The sequence below is a fragment of the Pipistrellus hanaki genome (genome assembly GCF_964339955.1).
Source record: "Pipistrellus hanaki genome assembly, chromosome: 3".
NCBI classification, from domain to species: domain Eukaryota; kingdom Metazoa; phylum Chordata; class Mammalia; order Chiroptera; family Vespertilionidae; genus Pipistrellus; species Pipistrellus hanaki.
Window position 1 is genome coordinate 66,613,732 of NC_140505.1, and position 24,635 is coordinate 66,638,366.

The 24,635-nt window shown below is 38.1% G+C and overlaps 1 protein-coding gene across 4 annotated transcripts in view; it reads right to left on the reverse strand.

Moving 5' to 3' along the window:
• The window catches only part of TDRD3 (tudor domain containing 3), a 143,958-nt gene that overhangs the window by 76,970 nt on the left and 42,353 nt on the right, over positions 1–24,635 (reverse strand). For 3 of the 4 annotated variants that reach the window (XR_014794421.1, XM_084876740.1, XM_084876739.1), the window contains exons 2-3: positions 16,245–16,329; positions 9,557–9,622 (exon numbers count right to left, since the gene is read on the reverse strand). Coding sequence is in view for 2 of the 4 variants with exons in the window: in XM_084876740.1 (XP_084732866.1) it covers positions 9,557–9,622; positions 16,245–16,329 (151 nt within the window). In the remaining 2 variants the exon portion in view is untranslated. Of the gene's footprint in view, positions 1–9,556; positions 9,623–16,244; positions 16,330–24,635 lie in introns of those variants that run through there. The other variant, XM_084876741.1, reaches the window with a different exon arrangement.

Genomic DNA, 24,635 nt, shown 5'->3' on the forward strand with positions numbered 1-24,635 from the left:
TTCTTCTTTATCACCCAGGCTCTGAAAATGGGAAATTACCCACAAAAACAGGAAGAGAATTCAGGTTCTAGGAATTATTCCTAAGTGTCCACTATGCTCATCTTCTGTGCATTGTTATCAATCAAGAAGATTTTGCCAAGCTCTATTTTCTATAGTTTGTACAATAAATTGCTGGTTTCAGTTTTATATTTTCCAAATAGAATACCACATATGGTATGTTTGTAGATGTGTGTGTGAGTACATATTATACATACAGTGGCCCTTGAACCATAGCTTCACCTATATGCAGGTTTTTTTCAGTAAATACTACAAACGTATTTTATCTTTCTTATGATTTTCTTAATAACATTTTCTTTTCTCTAGCTTACTTTGTTATGAGAATACAGTATATAATACATCTAGCTTATATAACATGTGTTAATTGACTGTTTATGTTATCAGCAAGGCTTATGGTCAACTGTAGGCTACTAGTAGATAAGAATTTGGGGAGTCAAAATTGCTATATGCAGAATTTTTAATTGTGCAGGGGGATGTTGACACCCCTAACCCTCACACTGTTCAAGGATCAACTGTATACCTATACACACATACACACCCTCCAACCTAAGATTTTAAATAGCCCTCAAATGGGGATCTGCCCACTATTATCTCATTGAGAATTACATCAGCAAATCCAGTCTAGCAAGAAAAGCAACCTCCCCTACTTCACCAAGATGATAGCTGCCCCTTCACTGCATGTAGTTGTGATGCTGCAGCTGTCTCACTATATTGACTGCTGGTTTCTCAACTCATATTAGACTATGTGCTCCAACAGGCAGAGCTGTCCTGTTATCTCTGCATCCTTTGGACTTAGCCTAAATATATTTTCAAAAACTGCTCAATAAAGTATTCCCTTGTGTTTTTAACTATAATTTATCAGCACTTAACAGATATGCCAAAAAGTGTGGTGGGATCTTTACGTAAGTTATTTACTTTTAGGACTATAATGTTAATGTGAGGAGTCATTTGTGTATCTTAATGAGAAACTAGAGCAGAGGGTAAAATACTTTGCCAGAGGTCACTCAGCTAGTAAGAGGCAAAATTAGAATTCAAATTCTGTCTCACACTGAAGTCCATTGTCTTTCTATTACACATCTTAAAACTATGCTAATTTTTTGTACATGCTAAAAGCAGATATAACTATAAAGAGCAATGGGAACATTAATTGTTAAAAATTAATTCTTCTCAGAAAAGGTCAAGAAAATTAGAAGAGAAGTGGCACTGGAGCTGGCTGAAGAATCTGCAGCAGGCCGCCTGGCACTGAGGGCAGACTTTCCATTCCCAGGGCAATTATTAAGGTGCTGCAGCAACAGAAGCCTGGCTCTAGGAAGCTGCAGTTCCTTCGTCTCTAAAGTGAAAGGGTGGCAGTGATGATTTCATCTTCAGTGCTGTTTTGAAGATAATTCATATAAATTACTTAACATGGGGGCTGGCACAGAGTGGGCTCTCTATGAAGAGGAGAAGTGTTTACTGAAGAACCTAGGGTTCTCCCAGATAAGTTAGGAGCTTGTGCCAGAAATGGTCAAGAGGAAAACAGGGATACTGAAAGGAAAGGCTTTGGGAAAGTAGTCCCAAATCTTGATCTCAGATTTTTTTTAAGTGATATTCATATACAGCAAGGAAAAAAGAAGGAAAAAATTAATAAACAGCGATAAAAGAAATTTCTGAATCATGAATATGGTGATATATTTATCAAAAGATCTAAAAGTCTCTACATCTTAGGTAATTTTAAAACAGGATACCAGGTATGTGTGGTAATTTAGAAATAAACAAATTATGGCTAGGTTTTCCCAAACTTAAAATACCCTGTAAAAAGCATCAATTTATACATCAAAATAATACCTCAGCACATAGTTTCTTTTCTCAGTCATTCAGAGAACTTACAACCAATATAACACAAGGAAAACACTGTGGGGCTCCCAGTGAAAAGTAACACTTCTCCTATTGTGTCTTTTGCTTATTTCCATATCCCTATCCTTCACCTTTTTAGCTTTTTGTTCTCTGGGAGGATTTTTTTTTTTTTTTAAAGTATGATGAAAAGTTTGTTTTCAATTATCAGAAGGGTATCTATCTGATATACAGTGTTTTGTGCAATTATCTTAAAGTCCACAGTACTCCTACTAGTAGTAATTACCAATAGTTACTTGTAAATAAAGCATAGTAATATCAGGCTTTCAGTAACCTGCTATTCCTAAAAAGCACATGTTTAATTTTAATAACTCACTAAAAGGACCACTGGTAAATTGTATTATTTACCACAGAATACACAAATATGTGAAATAATGCCATTTGATTTAAATTAAAACAAATTTTTCAATTATTTTTATTTTTAAAAACATCTAATTTTGGGATTGTGGCCTGAGGCCAGCACACAGGTGAGGGGAAGAGCAGGGATGGTAGGGGGGAAAAATCTAATTTTTAGACTGAGGGTATGAATTTTAAGACAGTAGTGCCATCTTGTGTTTAAAGTTGGTACTGCCAAAGCTTTGAGAGGGTAATGTCCAGAGGTCTTTAATCACAGTTTCACATTTAAAAAGGGATATACACCTGTCAGTCCTAGAACTTACATGAGTAAAATAAACACAAAATTGAAAGCTTTTCCTGTTAGGGTTCCTCAGTGATACATAAGGTCATCACATAGCTAGAATGGGTAACAAAGTATTTTTATTCAATACATTAACTGATATTTTATGATTGATTTCTGCACCTTGCTTCGAAGATTAAAACTCTAAAAGTAACTACACCAAAATACTAATTCTAGAGAAGAATATGAAAAATATTGAACAGTTTAAAAGGAATTCTAGTTTTATTTCTTTTGTGTCATAATTTTTCCCCATGATGTTTAACTAACAAGTTACTTTGTTCCAGGACCTTATAGTATCTAAGAAATGCAAATCCACCCCTGAAAAACTCAGAAAAGATGCTTCCCCACCACACACCCCTCCACTCTCACCATCTTCATGGCCTAAACACCAAGCACACACTGCCTGTGGGGAAATCTCTCCGGCTTGGAAGCCTAGAGAAAATGTCATCTTTTCACTCTGGCCACTTTTTAAATTTTTCTGAAAACTTTGCATCAAGGTTGTGGAGAACATATAGAAACTGCAAAATAATATTAAGAAGTGAGTGAGAGGAAAGAGGAAAGAGAAAAGAACCTGAGCAAAACTATCCTATATAATAAAGAGGTAATATGCAAATTGACCATCACTCCAACACCATTACTCCAATGTGGTCAAAGATGGCCACCCCATGTGAACACAAGATGGCCGCCACAAATGGCTGGCAGTGGAGGGCAGTTGTGGGCAATCAGGCCAGCAGGGAAGGGCAGTTGGGAGGGACCAGGCCTGCAGGGGAGGACAATTGTGAGAGGACCAGCCCTGCAGGGGAGAGCAGTTGGGGGGAACAGGCCAGCAGGGGAGGACGATTGGGAAGGGGGGGGGCGCAGGACTGCAAGGGAGGGCAATTAGGAGGGACCAGGTCAGCAAGGGAGGGCAGTTAGGGGCAATCAGGCTGGCAGGGTGCAATTAGGCAGTGATCAGGTTGGCAGGGGAGTGGTTAGGGGGTGATTAGGCTGGCAGGCAGAATCAGTTGGGGCAATCAGGCAGGCAGGCAGATGAGCAGTTGGGAGCCAGCAGTCCTGGATTGTGAGAGGCCTGTTATTGGGCCTAAACAGACAGCTGGACAACCCTCAAGGGGTCCCAGATTGGAGAGGGTGCAGGCTGGGCTGAGGGACACACACACCCCCTGCATGAATTTCGTGCACCAGGCCTCTAGTATTAATAATAAAGTTACTTGATCTTTTTGCTATTCTATTTTCTCCCAAATTAGTCAGTGGCAACAGCAGTTATTAAGACCAATTTCAAACTCGAGATGACATGCCCTTCTGAAAGCCTCAGGTTTGCCTTGGAACAGGAGAGATGTAAATTAAATGTGTCTAGGATTAACTGTTTTCCCCTAACCACAGACCTACAATCTTCTTTTCTTTTGTAAAACATGTGTTTATTGATTTCAGAGAGACAAAGGAGAGGGAGAGAAAATTAGAAACATCAATGATGAGAGAGAATCATTGATCAGCTGCCTTCTACATGCCCTTTACTGGGGATCGAGCCGGCAACCTGGGCACATGCCCTCACCAGGAATCAAACCATGACCTCCCGGGTCACAATCTTTCTTACCTCATTACAGATCTATCAGCTTTCCATTCTTCCTTTCCTCTTAAATTTCTAAATGCTGAAAATTGTATTATCTAAGTTGTATTAATTATATTAAAAACAACACATACCATTTGAGCATTTATTTTTGGCCACTCAGGAGAGGATGTTTGGAGACACCTCTCTATACTTCTTTTATTTTCCTCCAAGGAGAATTACTCTCGGCCCTGGAGATTATCCAGCACACTGCACTGACCCTGAGGCCTAACAAATAAACTTCCAATGGAGTTGGCAGACACATGCTGAGGCCCTTTCTGGAAGGGACCACATAGACTAATGGAAGCAGCTCCTAAGACAGTCTCTGCTTGTCTCTCGCTTCTGAAGTATTTGTTCTTAAATATTTGGGTAAATGTTCTCCAGTCATCACCTTTTCCTTTGTTTTTCTCTCCCCTCAAAATGGTATTATCAGCTCAGCCAGAATGGCTCAGTGATTAAGCATCAACCTATGAACCACGAGGTCAGGATTAAATTCCTGATCAGGGCACATGCTTGGATTGCAGGCTCGATCCCCAGTGTGGAGCATGCAGGAGGCAGCCAAGCAATGATTCTCTCTCATCATTGATGTTTCTATCTCTCTCTCCCCCTTCCTCTCTGAAACCAATAAGCATAAATATATTTTAAATGGTACTGTTGCTGGCAGGCTTGGATCTTAGTAGAAGAAGCAGAGCAGGGCTTTTGGCCTGCTTTTATTTTATCATACTCAGATGAACTTAAATCCAGCAATAGAATTCTGCATTAGGGTAGGGGTCAACATCAAGTCAGTGATGAAGCATCCATTTGCCTACTTCAATCACTGAATTCCTTGGGTATCTATCAATAATAAGACACCCACCAAGGTAATAAGGATTTATGCATTCTAAGATTTGCAGCACAAAAGTCTCATTCTAATCGGCTCATAATCCTCAACCCTTTCCATACGCAGTGCACATTTAGTATGTCATTTTTCAGTTTGATAAGAGACATACATAACATTTGAATGCAGTCCCTACTCTTTTATCCTCCTCCTCCAAATATCATCTGAAACAAATCACAACCATGCCTCTTCTTCCTGAGACAACTAATCTGGGGTTCCACAGGACAGCAGTTTTCTAAGTATGCTCCCCATGCTAAGAAAAACAGCAGAATTAACAGCACATAGAAACTTGTTCAAAAACACAAATTCTCAGACTCTATCCAAGTTCAATTGATCAGAAAATGGGGGTGGGGTGGGGTGAGGGGTAGGCAATTGATCAGAAAATGAGGGTGGGATGGGGTGAGGGGTAGGAGTAGGCTGGCAGCTGAGCTTCAGTGTGATCCTGGTGTACAATAAAGACTGACAACTGGAGAATCCAAGATGGCTGCACAGGTAAACACCTAGCCACAGCCACACACAATAATTTCAATAAAATACAACTAAAATATAAAATGGACATTACCCAGAACTACAGGAAAGTCGACTGACTGGAAATTCTACAACGAGAAGTAAGGAGAAAACCAGAAGGAAGAGCGAAGGAGCTGTAAAAGCCTAAGGTACGGAGACACGCGGCACGCGTGGAGAGGACAGAGCCAGAGAGGAGGGAGGCTGAGTGCCTGGTTGGCATTCCCTAGCGGGAAGGAGATAAAAGCTCTGACTCTGCTGGGCCCCAGTTCCGACTGCTCTGAACCCCAGTTCTAGGCCAGACCCCGGGGACCCAGGCTCAAACAGAGGGAGCTGGGCTGTAAGGCGGAACCCGGGGGAGCGGCGAAAGGAGGTCCCGGAGGTGCGCACATTGCGCGCAGAGAAGGGACGGTTGCCTGTGCTGAGGGACTGCCCTGGCGGGAAGGAGACAGGCTCCAGACTGCTCTGAACGCCACCTCCAACTCCACTTCCAACTGAACTGAATCCCAGTTCCAGGCTCATTGGGGGAGAGCCTAGACTGTTTGGTAGCAGGCGAAAATCGAGGGCACCTTTCTCTCAGCGGTGCTTGCAACATGTACTGAAGGACCCTGGGGATTACTGAGACTCAGGAACTGCATAGGGCGGGGCTGACGAAAGCCAAGGCTGTAGGCTCCACCCTGAAACCCCCCCCCATCAGGGAAGCTGCGAAAATGCCAAGACAACGAAATAGATCACAAATGAAAGAAATGGAGGACAAAAAGCGACTGGATATAGAGTTCAAATCTACGCTTATAAGGTTTTTCAAGAATTTCCTAGAAAAGGTCGATAAGACCTATGAGGATATGAAAAGGGATCCACTAGAATTAATAAGGAATCAACAAGAAATGATAAGGGATCAACAAGAAGTAAAGAATACATTGTCTAAAATAAGAAATATTATACAGAGTCCTAAAAACAGAAAGGAAGATCGCAAGAATCAAGTCAAAGATTTGGAACATAAAGAGCCAGAAGACACTCCTTCGCAGAAGCAAGAAGGCAAGAGAATCCAGAAAATTGAAGATAATGTAAGAAACCTCTGGGACAACTTCAAGCGAACCAACATCAGAATTATGGGGGTCCCAGAAGATGAGAGAGCAAGATATCGAAAACATACTGAAAGAAATAGTGACAGAAAACTTCCCCCACCTGGTGAAAGAATTAGACTTACAAGTCCAGGAAGCACACAGAACTCCAAACAAAAGGAATCCAAAGAGGACCACACCAAGACAAATCATAATTAAAATTCCAAGAGCAAAAGACAAAGAGAGAATATTAAAAGCAGCAAGAGCAAAGCAGGTAGTTACCTATAAAGGAGCATCTATACGATTGTCAGCTCACTTCTCAACAGAAACCATGCAGGCCAGACGGGAATGGCAAGAAATATTCAAGGTGATGAATAGTAAGAACCTACAGTCAAAGATAATCTACCCAGCAAAGCTATCACTCAGAATCGAAGGCCAGATAAAGAGCTTCACTAATAAAAAAAAAAAAGCTAAAAGAGTTCATCACCACCAAACCAGAATTATATGAATTGCTGAAGGGGGTTCTTTCGAAAGAGAAAGTAAAGATAAAAATTATGAACAATAAATATGAAAATATCAACAAGTGAATCTAAAAACCAAGGAAATTTAAAAAAAAAAATCTGATGAACAATATTAACTGTTGAATATAATAGAATCAGAGGTATGAAAGGGGAGTGAACTGACGATTCTTGGGGAAAAGGAGAGAGGGGGATGTGGGAAGAGACTGAACATAAACTGTGCACCTAAGGATGAGGACAATGGGGGGTGGGGAAAGGGCAGAGGGTGGGGTGGGAACCTGGTGGAGGAGAGCAATGGGGGGGGGGGGGGGAGGAACATTTGTAATAATATGAACAATAAAAATTTATTTAAAAAAAGACAGAACTACTCACACAACCAAATAGGTAAAGTAATAGACTATAGAAGACCCTAAGAACAATGAAGTTGAACGAAAGCTTGAGACTGAATAAACAAAGGAACTAAGATAAATGGCTTTAGCAAAAAGAAAACTGTGGCAGGCAGTGATTTTACAATTCTTGAGGCATATGAAGAATTATTCCCAGATGTTCTCCATTTCCCTGAGGGAAGATAGGACATGTGGACTTTAAGTTGCAGCATAAGAAATTTAGATTAAAATATAATCAAAGTTTGCTGACATAGAGTGTTGTTAAATATTAAAATTAATTGCTAAACAACTTCTAGAACCTCTTCTTTGAGCATCTGCCTCAAAAATTAAAGTAAATTGGAAACTCTTATGGTTCTAAACAAATACCATGGCTACTCAGCCATGAGAAAAAATGAAATACTGCCATTTGCAACCACATGGATAGACCTTGAGAATATTACTCTAAGCAAAATAAGTCAATCAGAAATAGCTAAGAACCATACGATTTAACTTCCATGTGGGGTATAAAACTGAAACTCATAGACAAAGGTAATCAGAAGAAAGAGGGCTGTGAGATAGTAAAGGGTTAAAAGGGCCAAATATATGGAAACAGAAGATGATTTTACTTTGGGTAGCAGGCACACAATGCAATATACAGATGAAATCTATATGATCTTATTAACCAAGCCTGGTGCACAAAATTCGTGCACGGGTAGGGTCCCTAGGCCTAGCCAGCAATCAGGGTCAATCCGGACTTTCCATCTTTGGCTGGGGCCTCCCTTCGTTCCATGCCGCCCCTGGTGGTCAGCGCATGTCATAGCGAGCAATCAAACTGGGGGTGGGGTAGGGGTGGGGTTAGGAGTGGGCTGGCAGTCTGTATTTTAGCTGAGCTTCAGGGTGATCCTGGTGTACAATGAAGTCTGAGAACTACTCACACAACCAAAAAGTAAATGTAAGAGACTAGAGAAGACCCTGAGAACAATGAAGTCGAACACCCGAGGTGACACTCTGCATATTAGCCTTTTATATATATAGATAAGATCACTTAAAACTTATATGATCTTATTAACCAATATTTACTTCAATATATTTAATTAAAAATAAGAAATTTGGCCCAGAAAAAAATAAGTAAATACCATCTATTGCATAACTGAACTGGTATTTAGAAATGTGACAAATACGTTGTTATACAATAAGTCTTTCAAATTACTTAAAATTTTTAGTATCTCTGTGCAATAACTACTTTAAACATGTGTTTAAATAAGAATACATATTCAAACACAAAACATACACAATGAAAATATTTATTTAAATTAAGGATAATAATGTCCCTTAATAGTTCAAAAAGTGATCAATATCACATAGACCAATAGCATATGACCAAAAAGCACACAGAAAATTCAAGAGTGACACAATTTACATGCATTTTCAAATAAAAAAAAGAAATTAAATAGAAATGAATGGATAAGAAGTAAAACACTAATTAGTTGGTATCTAAAAACTGTATCCTCGTATTTTAAAAAGATTACTTAAAATAACTATAACACAAATATATACGTTTACACATATGTAAAGTGCAAAATGATAGAAATAACCAAAGCATGGCTTTGCCAAATTACTCATAATAGTCTCTTACATTCATATACTTTTATATTAATAAGTTCATTATATAAACATAACAGGTAACTAAAATAAAAAGGTATTAAAAGGTCCTTTTCCTAAACTCTGATAATATCTAGCAAGTCTCATATCAAATGTGCCATTGTTATAATTCTTAAAACAAAAGTTTATTTTTAATGTTTAAAAGACATCAAAAGGTTAAAAGTTTAAGTCCTAAAATTTTCCATATGCATAGGAAATCACTGTAATGATGACTCTGTGACCTGTTTGCCTCCAAAATATTTTGCAGTTATGGTTTCTACTGATAAAGCATAACTCTAGTAATTAGTGGATTTCCATAGTTATTGCAGTTAGCATAATGTAGGAAGTTAACATTTTGTTTTACCTTTTCTACCTTTCCACCGTTGATGTCACTAGGGAGGAATTTCTTGCCAATTGTTCTCAAGTCTGTCTAAAATAAAAATATTATTATTAAAATATAATTATAAAAAATAGATCTAATCTCAATCACAAATAAAAGATGAAATTAAGGTTTGTGGAGAAAATTTTAAATAAATGTCTGTTAGCTGATTATGATTTCTATACATGTAATCAATATTTTCAAATAACACAGTTCCATATATATGCTATTTAAAATGCACCAGTAGGATGAACATTAATATATAAATAGCCTTAACTCGGGTCATTTCTTTAGATAATCTTTTAACTTACTAAATTTTCTCTATTGAATTCTAAAACTTTATTTTATATAAACTATATTATATCCATACTAAAAAACTAATGCCACAATCCGAAACTAAATAAATTCATAAAAAGTGACATTCTTGACAATTAAATTTGATATAACCTTAATAAGCAAATACATAAAAACACATTATTCTATAGCACCCATAACATAACAAAGCTATATAACCTAAAAATATGCCAGGGAACAATTTCACTGCAACAGCAAGAAGTTATAGAAAGACTTTCCATAGTAAAGACGTATTTAATTTGCTTAAAAAATTATAAAAACTGAAATTGGCAAATAAATAGCTAACTGCGTGAAAATGTAGAAATACATATTATTCAGCAAACCTCAAAGCAAACATAAAAAGTTATCACATTTCTGACATAAAAACAGAACTTCAACTACACAGTCTATATAAAAAGCAGAACTTGTAAGAATTTTTGTCTACTTCAGGAAGTAAAAACAAAAGAAATTGTAAGAAATTTGTTCAGGGGTTGAGCATCGACCCATGAACCAGGAGGTCAGGTTCGATTCCCAGTCGGGTCACATGCCCAGGTTGCAGGCTTGATCCTCAGTGTGGAGCATGCAGTAGGCAGCGGATCCATGATTCTCTCTCATCCTTGATGTTTCTCTCTTCCTCTCCCTTTCTCTCTCTCTAAAATCAATAAAGTATATATTTAAAAAATTTTTGTTCAGATGACTGAGAGCTTGAGGTTAGATTAATAAATCTGTATTGTTTACTCTTTCTTCAAGTATAGAAATTTGTAGCTCTTAATTGCCTTAAGAGCAAAATGAAGGAAAACAGACTTAGAGTGCCTTTAACCACATAAATTATAACTGAATATTTTGTTAAAGATAAGAAGAAAGTACTAGGTGATTAAACTTACTATAACGAACCCTAACTGGTTTGGTTCAGTCATTCGTTCAGTCATTTTGGATGTTACAGACTCTGGCTCATTATACACATACACACACACACACACACACACACACACACTAGAGGCGCGGTGCATGAAATTTGTGTATGGGGGAGTGTCCCTCAGCCCAGCCTGTACCCTCTCCAATCTGGGATCCCTCAAGGGATGTCCGACTGCCTATTTAGGCCCGATCCCTCGGGGCTTAAATGGGCAGTCGGATATCCCTCTCACAATCCAGGACAGCTGGCTTCCAACTGCTCACCTTCCTGACTGCCTGATTGTCCCTAACCACTTCTGCCTGACAGCCTGATCTCCCCCTAACCACTCCCCTGCCAACCTGATCAATGCCTAACTGCTCCTCTGCCAGCCCAATTTCCCCTAATTGCCCTCCCCTGAAGGCCTACTCCCCTCCAACTGCCCTCCTCAGTTGGCCTGGTCAACCCTAACTGACCTCCACTATTGGCCTGGTCACTCCCAAATGCCCTCCCCTGCATGCCTAGTTCCCCCAATTTCCCTCCCTTGCAGGCCTGGTCCCCACAAACTGCCCTCCCCTGAAGGCCTGGTCCCTCCCAACTGCTCTTCTCTGCAGGCCTTGTCCCTCCAAACTGTCCTCCCCTGCAGGCCTGATCACCCCCAAATTCCCTCCCCTGAAGGCCTGGTCCCTCCCAACTGCTCTCCCCTGCAGGCCTCGTTGCCCCTAGCTGCCCTCCCCTGCAGGCCTGATCGCCCCCAACTGCCCTGCCCTGCAGGCCTGATTCCCCCAACTGCCCTCCCCTGCCCGCCTGGTCGCCCCCACTGCCTTCCTTTGCAGGTCTGGTCCCTCCCAACTGCCTTCCTCTGATGGCCTGACCACCCACAACTGCCCTCCCCTGCAGGCCATCTTGTGTCCACATGGGGGCGGCCATCTTTGACCACATGGGGGCAGCCATCTTTGTGTGTTGGAGTGATGGTCAATTTGCATATTACCTCTTTATATAGGAGGATATGCTTATGTGGCTAGCTTAAGAAAGAAGTATATGTTATACAATCCCCACAGCTCTTTCCAGTCTTTAACTACCATGGTTCATAATTTACTTCTCAATATAATGCAGGGATCACTCCTAAACTAAATCTCACAGAATGGAACTGCCTAGCAAACTAAGCCCCAAATCCAAATATTTGTGAAACAAGGCTTTAGGCCAATCCTTTTTGCAGCCTCCACCCAATAGCAGTAAAAGAATTATAAGCCTTTCACTCTGAATATACTAAGTAACATATAGGGGGGAAAGTACTTTCTTATACCCCCTTCCCTATATTAGTATTGTTTTGAGGATTAAATCTTAATATACGTGAAGCACTTGACACAATAACTTGCAAAGAATAAGCATTTAATTAATGTTAGCTATCATGTTTATTTTAGTGAATTTAAAACATTTGAGTGAATGTACATTTTATCATCTGAAAATTTATATTAAGTCAATAATACAACTAACAGTTTATAAAAGCATATGTGTTATTTTGAAGTCACTCAAAAGACTGAAATATTTAAATATATATATACACGAGAAAAAGAATATATACAAATTTTATGAAACACCATGGTCCCTCATTTCTGGTATTTGTCAATAATTATGAAGCTAAACTAAATGAGCCATCAATATAAAGTAGAAATGAGCAATAAACTAAAATTCTAAACTTCAATTCACTGAAAACTATAATTAATTAGTATGATCTTAGATACTGTCACAAAATTCTCTAAATCCAGTTAATTTATTCCTTTATAAAATGGGATGCCAGGCTAAAAGACAATGTATTCTAAGTTTATATAACTTTCAAAGTGCTATACATACAAAAAATTAATATTATTTCATTTTTTTAGCAAAATAAAAATGACCTACCAAATCTTTCAACATCCTAAATTCCAATTCAATTTATAATACAAAGACAATTTTATGATTCAGATATTATTATATCAGGATCACTAGGACATATAGATCCAAAAATACACTTATATAAAAATATTACGCACAAGTAGTTAGCTTTTAAATACATGTTCATGTGGCATACACACAAGATCCCTAACTATCCAAGTTGAGTGAAACAGAATGCTTATTTGGCAAGCCATTTTATATAATACAGCATCTTAAAAGGAAAAAAAAAAGTCTGCTTTTAAATGTTTACTAATACATAGTATTCAGTAATTTAAGACTGGGCTAGACTTAATTTTTTTTCTGAATAATTCAGGTATTTAAAACCAAAACTACATGTTATATTTCAATATCATTTCTTAATATTCTTATTCCCCATTCCACAAAGTAAAAAATTAAGAACCTTCTCTTTCAACATAAAACTCTGCACAGAAAATAGTACTTAGCAGTCCTGAGGCTCCCGTTTCACCAGGTTCCTAGACCAGTGGTCGGCAAACTCATTAGTCAAGAGAGCGACAAACCACGGCTTTCAAGTCACATGTGGTTCTCGAGCTGCAGTTTGCCGACCGCAGTCCTAGATTATTTGTATAAACAAAATGATTTATGGTGAATACCTGGTTTTGGGGGGAAATTGTATGGGGGTAGAGTCTAGAAATTGTTTCATGTTAGGCAGAGAATACCTTCATGAGAAGTCTAGTAAAAGCCTTGGGGACTAGTCTCTAATGGATTTCTCTGGGTAAAAACACTGTACTATACATCTTATTGTATTGTTCATTGCTGGTAAAAGGAACTAGCTCAGCTGCTGGTTATAGCATCGGACAAATACTCCAAGTTTGTGAGCTTGATCCTGTCAGAGCACATACAAGGAGTAACCAATGAATGAATAAATAAGTGGAACAACAAATTGATGTTTCTCCCTCTCCCCCTGCCTTCCTCTCTCTCTCTAAAATCAATTTTTTTCTACATTAAAAAAAAAAAATAGCTCAGTGTGCGCCCCACAAGAGGAAGAGAACAAAATAAAATTGTTCATGGATTATTATCACCATATGTAATAAGTTATTTCTCAATGAGTAATCAAAAGTTGAAAGAAAGAAAAAAAAAAAGCCGAAACCAGTTTGGCTCAGTGGATAGAGCATCGGCCTGCAGACTGAAATGTCCCAGGTTTGATTCCGGTCAAGGGCATGTACCTTGGTTGCGGGCACATCCCCAGTAGGGGGTGTACAAGAGGCAGCTGATCAATGATTCTCTCTCATTGATGTTTCTAACTCTCTATCCTTCTCTCTTCCTCTGTAAAAGAATCAATAAAATACGGTACATTTTTTTAAAAAGTTGAAAATAATTCAAAAGAACTACTGTAAATGCCTGATTTTATTTTAAAAAATAAACTTGAGAAGCACATTATTTGGTGTAGACTTGATTTTGATTAAAAGGTTTTTTTTCCTTGCCCTAGCTGGTTTGGCTCAGTAGATAGAGTGTTGACCTGTGGACTGAAGGGTCCAGGGTTTGATTCTGGTCAAGGGCACATGCAAGAGATATGGGCTCGATTCCCAGTAGGGGGCATGCAGGAGGCAGCCAATCAATTATTCTCTCTCATCATTAACATTTCTCTCACTCTTCCTCTCTGAAATCAATAAAAATGTATTTTCTTAAAAAGGTATTTTTTTCCTGTTATATGGTATGATAACTTAGGTAGTAGTATTTGACTACATACTAGAATTTCAGAGAAAATTACAAAGACAATTAATTCATTAAAATAATGATCAGCCAAAACCGGTTTGGCTCAGTGGATAGAGCGTCGGCCTGCAGACTGAAAGGTCCCAGGTTCGATTCCGGTCAAGGGCATGTACCTTGGTTGCCGGCACATCCCCAGTAGGGGTTGTGCAAGAGGCAGCTGATCGATGATTCTCTCTCATCCATGTTTCTTTACCTCTCTCTTCCTCTCTGTAAAAAGTCAATAAAATATATTTTAAAATAAAATAAAATAATGGTCATTGTGGACTTCTCATGTGCACAGAACTAATACCATCTTGACCTATTTCATTTAAAGTTTCACACCAAATTATGAATAGTTCATTGCTATTTACCTAAGTATATAAATAAGAATAATACAGAAGAGCAGAAGATTATCACAAAATCGCTTTTCTGTCATCTTTAGGATTTTTTCTTAAATAAACAAAAAATAGAGTTCCCTATATTTTTTAAAAGTTTAATTCACTAATTTGGGAACAAGTCAAAGAAAGTTAAAATGTCTAGGGAATATTTCCATTTGTAGTCATGGACAGCCTATACACTTCTAAAATAATGCTTAAAAAAAATTTTTTTTAAATCCTCACCCAAGGATATTTTCCATTGATTTTTTTAAAGAGAGTGGAAGTGAGGAAGCAAAAGGGGGAGAGAGAGAAACAGCAACATGAGACACGTCTATTAGCTGTCTCTCGCTCTTGCCAGGTCTGTGGCCCAATGCTCTAACCACTGAGAAACTGGCCAGGCCCCTAGTCTTGTTTATTAAAAACTTCCTTAGCTCAGAAACAATAAAAAGATCTCATAAGTCTTACTGATAAAATTCAAAGAAGCTGATAAAATGAGATTTCAAAACAATATTTATCTGCTTAAACCCAAGTTTCACTATAGAAATATAAATTTAGGTGATTTGAAAAGATTTACTATATTCAGTCATACATATTTATTTATATTTTAAATCAGTTACTTCCATTTTTGCTTTGCCATACCTATTTTACAATAATCTGATGACTATGACAGATAGTGATGTGATTCTCTTATGAACTTAATTGATATGTATAATAGGTAAATTTGATCACTATACTGTCATTGTCAAGGCAGCATGAACACTTTCATTGGGGTAACTGCAAGAATGAAAAAAAGAATAGTTGTTTACTTAAATCTATATTTAGATAATTTTTATAACTCTTCCCAAAATAATCCAAAAACCAATTCCAATTATAGAAATTGATGTAGCTATTCAGATGGGTAGAGGGAAAAAGATTGGAAAGAAACACATATAAAAATATTAACGATAATTATAAGTAATTTTAATATTTTTATTTTACTTTGTATTTTATGAAGTCTTCTACAATATATATTACTTTTATCAACAGAAAAAGTTATTTTGAAATAATAAACATAACTGTCAAAAAGCTACAACCCAACCAGTGTTTCTATGTTAATTAAATGGTTATTTGTTTCAATGAATAAAATCAGTTTTTATTGCTATTATACAGATAATGTAAAGGTTATGAAATTCTATAACTAAACACTGGGTTTTAAAAAAGAAGTTTTAATTGCATTTTTTTCCTTTTATTGGATTCCATATAAGATATTAAAAGAAAGATAATTCCAATAATTTGCCTATATGAGATTAACAAATTTAAGAAGCATTACTGTAACTAAAAATGGACAATAAAAGTAAAAGATGTATTACTCCATATCGCTTATAAAATCCATTTTATTCTATGCAATATTTTCCCTGAATATTAAAAAAAGTTAATAGAGAAAACCTACATTGAGAGCAATCAAGATGATGTCATTTAGATTGACTTTATCAGGAGAACTTGTGCAAGCTTCAATGCCTTCATCTGAAAGATACCTGTAAAGATAAAAATAAATGACTTAATATTTTCTAAAAATTGAAATTAACCAAATTATTTTTTTAAGTTAGCATGCAATTTTGTTCTCTACTATGAAATGCTTCTACATTTCATAAATACTAGGGAAGGAGTCCTGGATATTCCCTGTTTATTCAGTATGTCAGATACAACAGAGTGGATAGTGTAGATTTTCCCTCTTTTGTATCCTTGAAAGGATAGTGTGTTTATATGATTAAACATCAATATACTTAAGTAATGTATAAGCTACTCTTTACTATTATACAAATATAATATCTGATTTAAAAATTTGGTATTATGGTAAGCTCTTAGCAATTGGGATGCACTGTAAAAATAGAGCTAAAAACAACATAGTTTTAAATTAAATTCAACAGAAATTTCCTGTGCTACATTCTCACATTATCTTCTCAAGTCCACTTTCTTTGCCATAATGTTCCCAACAACCCTTCATCTACTGACTCCAAGTGGCACAAAGATAGGCAAATTAGGCAATTTTACCTTATATCTTTTACTTTCCCTGTTTCTTTTCAGTTGTTTTACTCTTTGTCTTATTGCCCTTTGTTCTTTTACCTAGTCCAAACCAAATATGCATCTGTTGCAGGCAATAATTAATTCAAGATTACTGAATCTGAGGGAGGGAGATCATTTCTACTCATTCATTTATGCCCACTTTGAAATTCTTAGACAAATTCTATAACCCAGTTTTCATCTCCCCAAAAGTTCACTTATAATAATGCCCATTAGCATCTGACATATTCTGTAATCCATATCAACTCCTTTAACAAAAGGGCTAGTAAGAGCTAACACTGCCACTGCGGGTATTTTCCCATTATAAAGATAGAGGAGTACTAGTCTGACAGCTAATTCAAGCTCAATCCTCATGACCAGCAATTCAACCCCCAACATTAGACTGATTCTAAGACATTGTAAATATAAACTGTATTTGGAGACAGCAAGCAAAGGGTATATGCCTTTAGGAAACAAGAATGAATAAATTCTCTAAAGGAAAAGAGCCAAGTGTAATGAAATGTAAATTGAAGAGTGTAAAAGAACAACAGAAGATTAAAGCAGATAAGCCTATGAACAAGACCAAGGAGATAAAGCCTGGAAAGTATAGATAAAAACAAAGCTAGATTGTGTTAACAAAATTAGATATTAAGTTTAAGACCAAAGCTGTGCTAAACTACAATGATGAATGAAGGTAAGTAGTCAAGTAGATTACAGAGAGTAAAAAAATAGAAGTGTTAAGTATGTAGATGAGCCTGTAAGAAGAAATGAATGGGAGGCACTTATAATAGAACATAAGTGACCATGGAATACAAATGTTCGCAGTCAGCATAGATGGTTAAAACACTACTTTAATTCAAAATGACTAAGTTAATTTCCTTGTTATCCTGTTAGTTTTTCACTGTTCATAGCTATTGACTTTATCTGTTGTTAATCATCTTATAAATTCAGTTCTACAAATATCAATTAACTAGTGGCCCCGTGCACAAAATTGTACGGGGGGGGGGAGAGGGAGAAGGTATGTCCCTAGCCTGGGTTTACACCCTCTTCAATATGGGACCCTTAGGTGAATGTTGGCCTTCACTAAATCCCCTGCCAGCCTGGTCGCCCCATGCAGCCTGTTCGGTTATTTGTTCAGTTGTTTGGGTTGTGACGGTCGTTTAGGCTTTTATATAAATACCAGAGGCCCGATGCATGAAGATTCGAGCAAGAATGGGCCTTCCTTCCTCTGGCTGTTGGCACCACCTTCGCTCTGTCTGAAGCCACCTTTCTGCTCCGGCCTGGAGCCTCCTTTCCACATTCTCATGCTGCCCAGAGGTCCAGAGCAGCTGGGGTGGCGCGGAAAGCTTGCATCCTGCCTGCCCCAGCCGCTGGGCACCTGCATATGCAAACTAACCCACCATCTTTGTTGGGTTAATTTGCATACTCACTCCTGATTGGCTGGGGGGTATCAAGAAGATACAGTCAATTAGAATGTTATAGTCAATTAACATGTTACTCTTTTAGTGTAGATATAGCTAGATATAGATAACTACTGCTAATACAAGGAATATGAGCTTCTCATAAACAGAAGCCAACATCTATACAAATCAGCTTCCTAATCAACTAGGCACTTCAACACACACAAAGCACAATTAGGCAAATTCAATCAGTGAGCTCCAAATTATATTAAAGAAGAATAAGTCTAGTTTCATAGTAAAAGATCAAGGAACTAATACTAATAGAAATTCAAATAGTGTTACAACAATAAAAATACCTTGGAGGATCCAAGATGGTGGCATAGGTAAACACCTAAACTGCTGCCTTGCACAACAATTTCAAAACTACAAATAAAAGACAAAACATCTATCACCCAGAACCACGAGAAAGCTGGCTGAGTGGAAGTTCTACAACTAGAAGGAAAGAGAAAAGAGCATTCAGTGCACAAGCACTGAAAAGCTGAGGTACTGCTGAAACCAGTTTGGCTCAGTGGATAGAGCGTCGGCCTGTGGGCTGAAGGGTCTCGGGTTCAATTCCGGTCAAGGGCATGTACCTTGGTTGCGGGCACATCCCCAATGGGGGGTGTGCAGGAGGCAGCTGATTGATGTTTCTCTCTCATTGATGTCTAACTCTCTATCCCTCTCTCTTCCTCTCTGTATATTTAAAAAAAAAAAAAAAAAGAAAGAAAGAAAGAAAGAAAAAAAAAGAAAAGCTGAGGTACTGAGGCCTGCGCAATCTGGGCTGGCAGTGGGCATTGCTTTCTTCAACCCGAAGGGAGACAAGCTCCCTATTTCTTTGGAATCCAGTTTCTGGGGAGACATGGGGAACCCAAACTCCTACGGGAAGAAGCTGGACTGTCTGCCATCCGGTCAGAAAGTGAGGGTGGCTTGCTAGCAGAGCTTCATGCAGGAATACTTGCTTGCTCCGCTGGGGCGCAGGACACGGGGACGTGGTTGGAGACGCGGGGATGGCTGGCTGCCAGCTATCACTGTTTGCCACACCCTAGCCTGGTGATGTCCTGAGACCCCACCCCACACAACCTACAAACCCACCCAAGCTCCAAGCAGCGGCTTTTGCATATGAATGGCCTTCCCTATTGCAGCTTAACTTAGCAAACTTGCAACCTGGTTCAGAGAGCTCCAAAGCCTACAAACTCCAAGCAAAGAGGAGAAAACTGTAGTTCTCGCTATAGCTCCAGACAGTAACTGACCTGCACCCCACTGGAGATCCAGAAGCCAGTGTACCTAGTGGTCAGTGTGAGACACCAGATTTCAACTCCTCACATCCATAAGGGGCACATTCAAAAGGCAGCCCCACTGAAACAAGTCCTGCACCATAAGTGTCTCTCCAGCGCAGCAGGTCTTCCACACCTGGTCCTCATAGCCAATTGGCCTGGAGGTCAACTCCACCCAGTGTACCAACAGCAATCCCCATTAAAATACCAACAAATTATTTCACGGACCTAGAACAAACTCTCCAAAACTTCATATGGAATAAAAAAAAAAAAGATAGCCGCAGCAATCTTGAGACAGAAGAACAAAGTTGGAAGGATCACAATACCAGATATCAAGCTATAATACAAAGCCATTATAACCAAAAATGCCTGGTACTGACACAAGAATGGAATTGAACAGAGAACCCAGAAATAGACCCAAGCCACTATGCTCAATTAATATTTGACAAAGGAGGCAAGAGCATACAATGGAATCAAGTCAGTCTCTTCAATAAATGATATTGGGAAAATTGGACAGATACAAAAAAATGAAACTAGACCACCATCTTACACCATACATAAAAATAAACTCAAAATGGATGAAGGACTTAAACATAAGAGGGGAAACCATAAAAATCTTAGAAGACATAGACAGCAAAATAGCAGACATATGTCATAGCAATATCTTTACCGATACTGCTGCTAGGGCAATGGAAACTAAGGAGAAAATAAACTAATGGAACTATTGTACATCAAAATAAAAAGCTTCTGCACAATGAAAGAAACCATCAACAAAACAACAGGACCACTGCATGGGAAAACACATTTGCCAATGTTATTTCTGAAGGGGGTTTAATCTCTAAAACTTACAGGGAACTCATACAACTTAACAAAAGGAAGATAAACAATCCAATAAAAATAAAAAAAAGGCAAAAGACCTAAAAAGGACCAAAGAGGACATACAAAAGGCCGAGAGACATATGAAAACATGCTCAATGTCACTAATCATCTGAGAGATGCAAATCACAACAATGAGGTACCAACTCACACCTGTCAGAATGGTTATCATCAGCAAATTAACAAATGACAAGTGGTTGCAGGTATGTGGAGAAAAAGGAACCCTCATGCACTGCTGATGGGATTGCAGACTGGTGCAGCCACTGTGGAAAACAGTATTGAGTTTCCTCAAAAAATTAAAAATGGAATTGCCATTTGACTCAGTAATCCCACTTCTAGGACTATATTCCAAGAAATCAGAAATACCAACCAGAAAGGATATATGCACCCCTATGCTCATAGTAGCACAATTACAATAGCTAAGATTTGGAAACAGTCTAAATCCCCATCAGCAGATGAATGGATTAAAAAACAGTGGTACATCTACACAATGGAATAATATGCTGCTGTAAAAAAGAAAGAATGCTTACCATTTGCAACAGCATGGATGTAACTGAAGATCATTATGCTAAGCAAAATAAGCCAGTCAGAGAAAGATAAATATCACATGATCTCACTCATTTGTGGAATATAATGAATAACATAAACTAATGAACAAAAATAGATCCAAATACAGAGCAGAGAAGCATTGAACAGAACACATAATTTAAGGGGGAAGGGGAGGGAGGGTTAAAAGATCAACCAAAGGACTTGTTTGCATGCATATAAGCATAACTAATGGACACAGACACTAGGGGGTTGAAGGCATGTTCTGGGGGATAAGGGAGGCCCGGGAGAGGTCAATGGGGGAAATAGGAGGCATATACTGTATAATACTATATGTAGTACTTTAAATAATAAAGAATTTCAAAAGCAAAAACAAAAAACACTCATTACTATTATGAACTATAAATATATCTGAATTCAGTTTATTGACAAGCAGGGCAATGAAAGGCTAAATTCTTATATGCTACAGAATAAACTTAAGATTTGTCACTAATTTTACCTTCAAATGCCATTTAAGAATCATAAATTAATAAGTGCTAAAATTTTTAAAGATTTTAGAAAGTGCTTCCTTTTTCATTAATAGATGTTCAAATTCCATCTTACTACTCAAAGTCACTAAATTTGTAATCCTAAGCAATTCTTTTTATCTCAGAAGTAAATGCTTTAAAATTAATTATTATCCACCAATTTGGAGAAGAGGCTTCCTATTACAAATAATGATACATGTTCTATATGAATGGTCGCTCAGCCTAAGTATCACTACCAGGACATCTTCACCTCCTGTTCAGAAGGCATGTGGACATATAAAACAGACATGCCCAAACTATTCCCTCTAAATGTATACACACACTTTAATTATAAAGGCAGTGTTTATTAGAATACATTCATTTTCAATATCGAGCTATCAACCCTAGCAGGTATGCTCAGTGGTTAGAGCTTCAGCCCTTTGACTGAGGTGTTCAATTCCAGTCAACGGCACATACCAGGCAGGTTCAATGCCTACGCAAGCGGAGTGCTGCAGGAGGCAACCAATCAATGTGTCTCTCTCACACTGATACCTTTTCTGTCTCTGTCTCTCCCCCTTTCTTCCATTCTTTCTAAAACTCAATTGAAAAAATATCTTCAGGTGAGGATTAACAAAAAAATAAAATAAAAATTGAACTATCAGCTGTTAAAGTGCATATACATTTTTGGGGACATCCTGTATAGTTTAAGAATCTCGATTGACAGGAAACCGTGATAAAATAAATACTATCATTGAAATCTCATTTATTGGATCAGATAGTGGATTGTCATTACCACCTCTTACTACCAGTAAGGAAAAGAAAGCCAATTTTCCTTTGATCCATCTCTGATAGCAGATTAAATCTGGAGTTTAACATAATGAAGAGGACGAAGACAAACTGAAGCATACATGGGTCACCTAAGGGGGCAGACATAACTCAACTCCGGATGACTGCTCAACAGGGACTGCCAGGAACTTACTTGCAAATGCAATGTGGCTCCAGCAGTAAAGGTGTCAGGAAAAATGTTGGACTCTCTGTGTTTAACCTTCTGTGACTATTTAACTCTCTGTAGCCTCAAGTTAGATGACTACCCAGAAAACCAGAATTCTGCCCAAAGAAGGAGGTTAATGAATGTGTAGTGCAGATAACTGCCTGATATTGTGTTAACTTAGAAATGCATTATTGTTTCTGATGGTCTATGTCAGTGGTCAGCAAACTCAAACAGAGCCAAATATCAACAGTACAACGACTGAAATTTCTTTTGAAAGCCAAATTTTTAAAACTTAAAACTTCTTTTAAGGCCACTTTTTTTTTTCCTTTCTTTTTTTTCTTTTTTTTTTTTTTATTGATTTTGTACAGAGAGGAGGGGAGAGAGATAGAGAGCTAGAAACATCAATGAGAGAGAGTCATCGATCAGCTGCCTCTTGCACACCCCCCTCTGGGGATATGCCTGCAACCAAGGTACATGCCCTTGACTGGAATCAAACCCGGGGCCCTTCAGTTCGCAGGCCGACGCTCTATGCACTGAGCCAAACCAGTTTCGGCTAAGGCCACTTCTTCAAAAAAAGACTTGTCCAGGCCGTGGTATTTTGTGGAAGAGCCACACTCAAGGGGCCAAAGAGCCGTATGTGGCTCGCGAACCGCAGTTCGCCAACCACGGGTCTATGTGCCTACCTATGGTTTAACATTAACCCTCTACAAAAAGGAGATCCTGTCCTGGGACGTATTGATCTTTTCCAGGCCCATCACCACTTAGAGCAGCTGCTTTGCCCTTGTATGATAGTTTCTCCTATTAAAACTCTTACGAATTTGAATAAGGTTCCGGATGAGTTCTTTGGAATTGACCCCAAATTTAGATTTGGGGGGCTTTCCCCTAAGCTATTGTCAGACCTCATTTATAACTTTTAGTTTTTTGTAAAGCAATGGACAAGCCTGCATGTGACACACAGACTTGGTCAGTTTATTAAATGTACCTGGTTGTTTTCTCTAGAATACTTCCAAGTTGACTCTGACATGCAGGATCAGGTGCCATTAAGTGTCTCTCAAATGATATACTATTTGTACCTGACATTCTTTTTTTAAAAAATATATTTTATTGATTTTTCACAGAGAGGAAGAGAAAGAGAGAGATAGAGATAGAAATATCGATGAGAGAGAAACATCTACCAGCTGCCTCCTGCACACCCCACACTGGGGATGCACCCACAACCAATGTACATGCCCTTAACCAGAATCAAACCCTTCAGTCTGCAAGCTGATGCTCTATCCACTGAGCCAAACCGGTTTTGGCTGTAGCTGACATTCTTTGCAAGCAAAGGAGAAAAGACTATGTGTTTCAGGTCACTTTGTATGACTCCTGCAGAGCAGTGAACATAATTATGCTTGTAAAAAATTTCTTACCAGAGTCATCTACATCAGACTAAAAGGTGTCAAATCATTAAGTTTGACCTAAATATTTTATGAACTAAAAATATATAGACTTCACCCTTATCTCAGATTTCTATACACATAGAATTTCTACATATAGCCCAGATTTCTATAGGCATATATAATTTTAAGGAGGAATTCTAATTGGTCAGAAACACTAAAAAGCAAGCACTAAAGTTTTGCCCTCCACCCACTTCCACACATCCAAGCAGTGAATGACCATTCAAGTCTAACCTGAAAGCAGATTAAATAACTTAAAATAATCAGAGACAGATCTATTCCTGCATCTACAAATTATTTTCTTAATTCTTTTCTTAATTAATTTTCTATACATTTTTATTGATTTCAGGGAGGAAGGGAGAGGGAGAGAGAGAGAAAAACATCAATGATGAGGGAAAATCATTGATCAGTTGCCTCCTACACACCTCCTATTGGGGATTGAGCCTGCAACCTGGGCATATGCCCTTGACCAGAATCAAAATAAGGGAGCTCTATCCACTGAGCAAACCATCTAGGGCAACACATGAAAACTCTTTAATATGCCAATAAAAAAAAAAAAAAAAAAAAAAACAGGAGTGAAAACATCTTTCCCAAATAGATAGGAACTCAATAAAAAATGAAGGCAATATCTGGAGGATGACTGGTACGTGGTGGTCTTAACTGTCTAAAAGAAAACCAAATCAAATGGCTCCATATGGTTTTTGGGATCTCT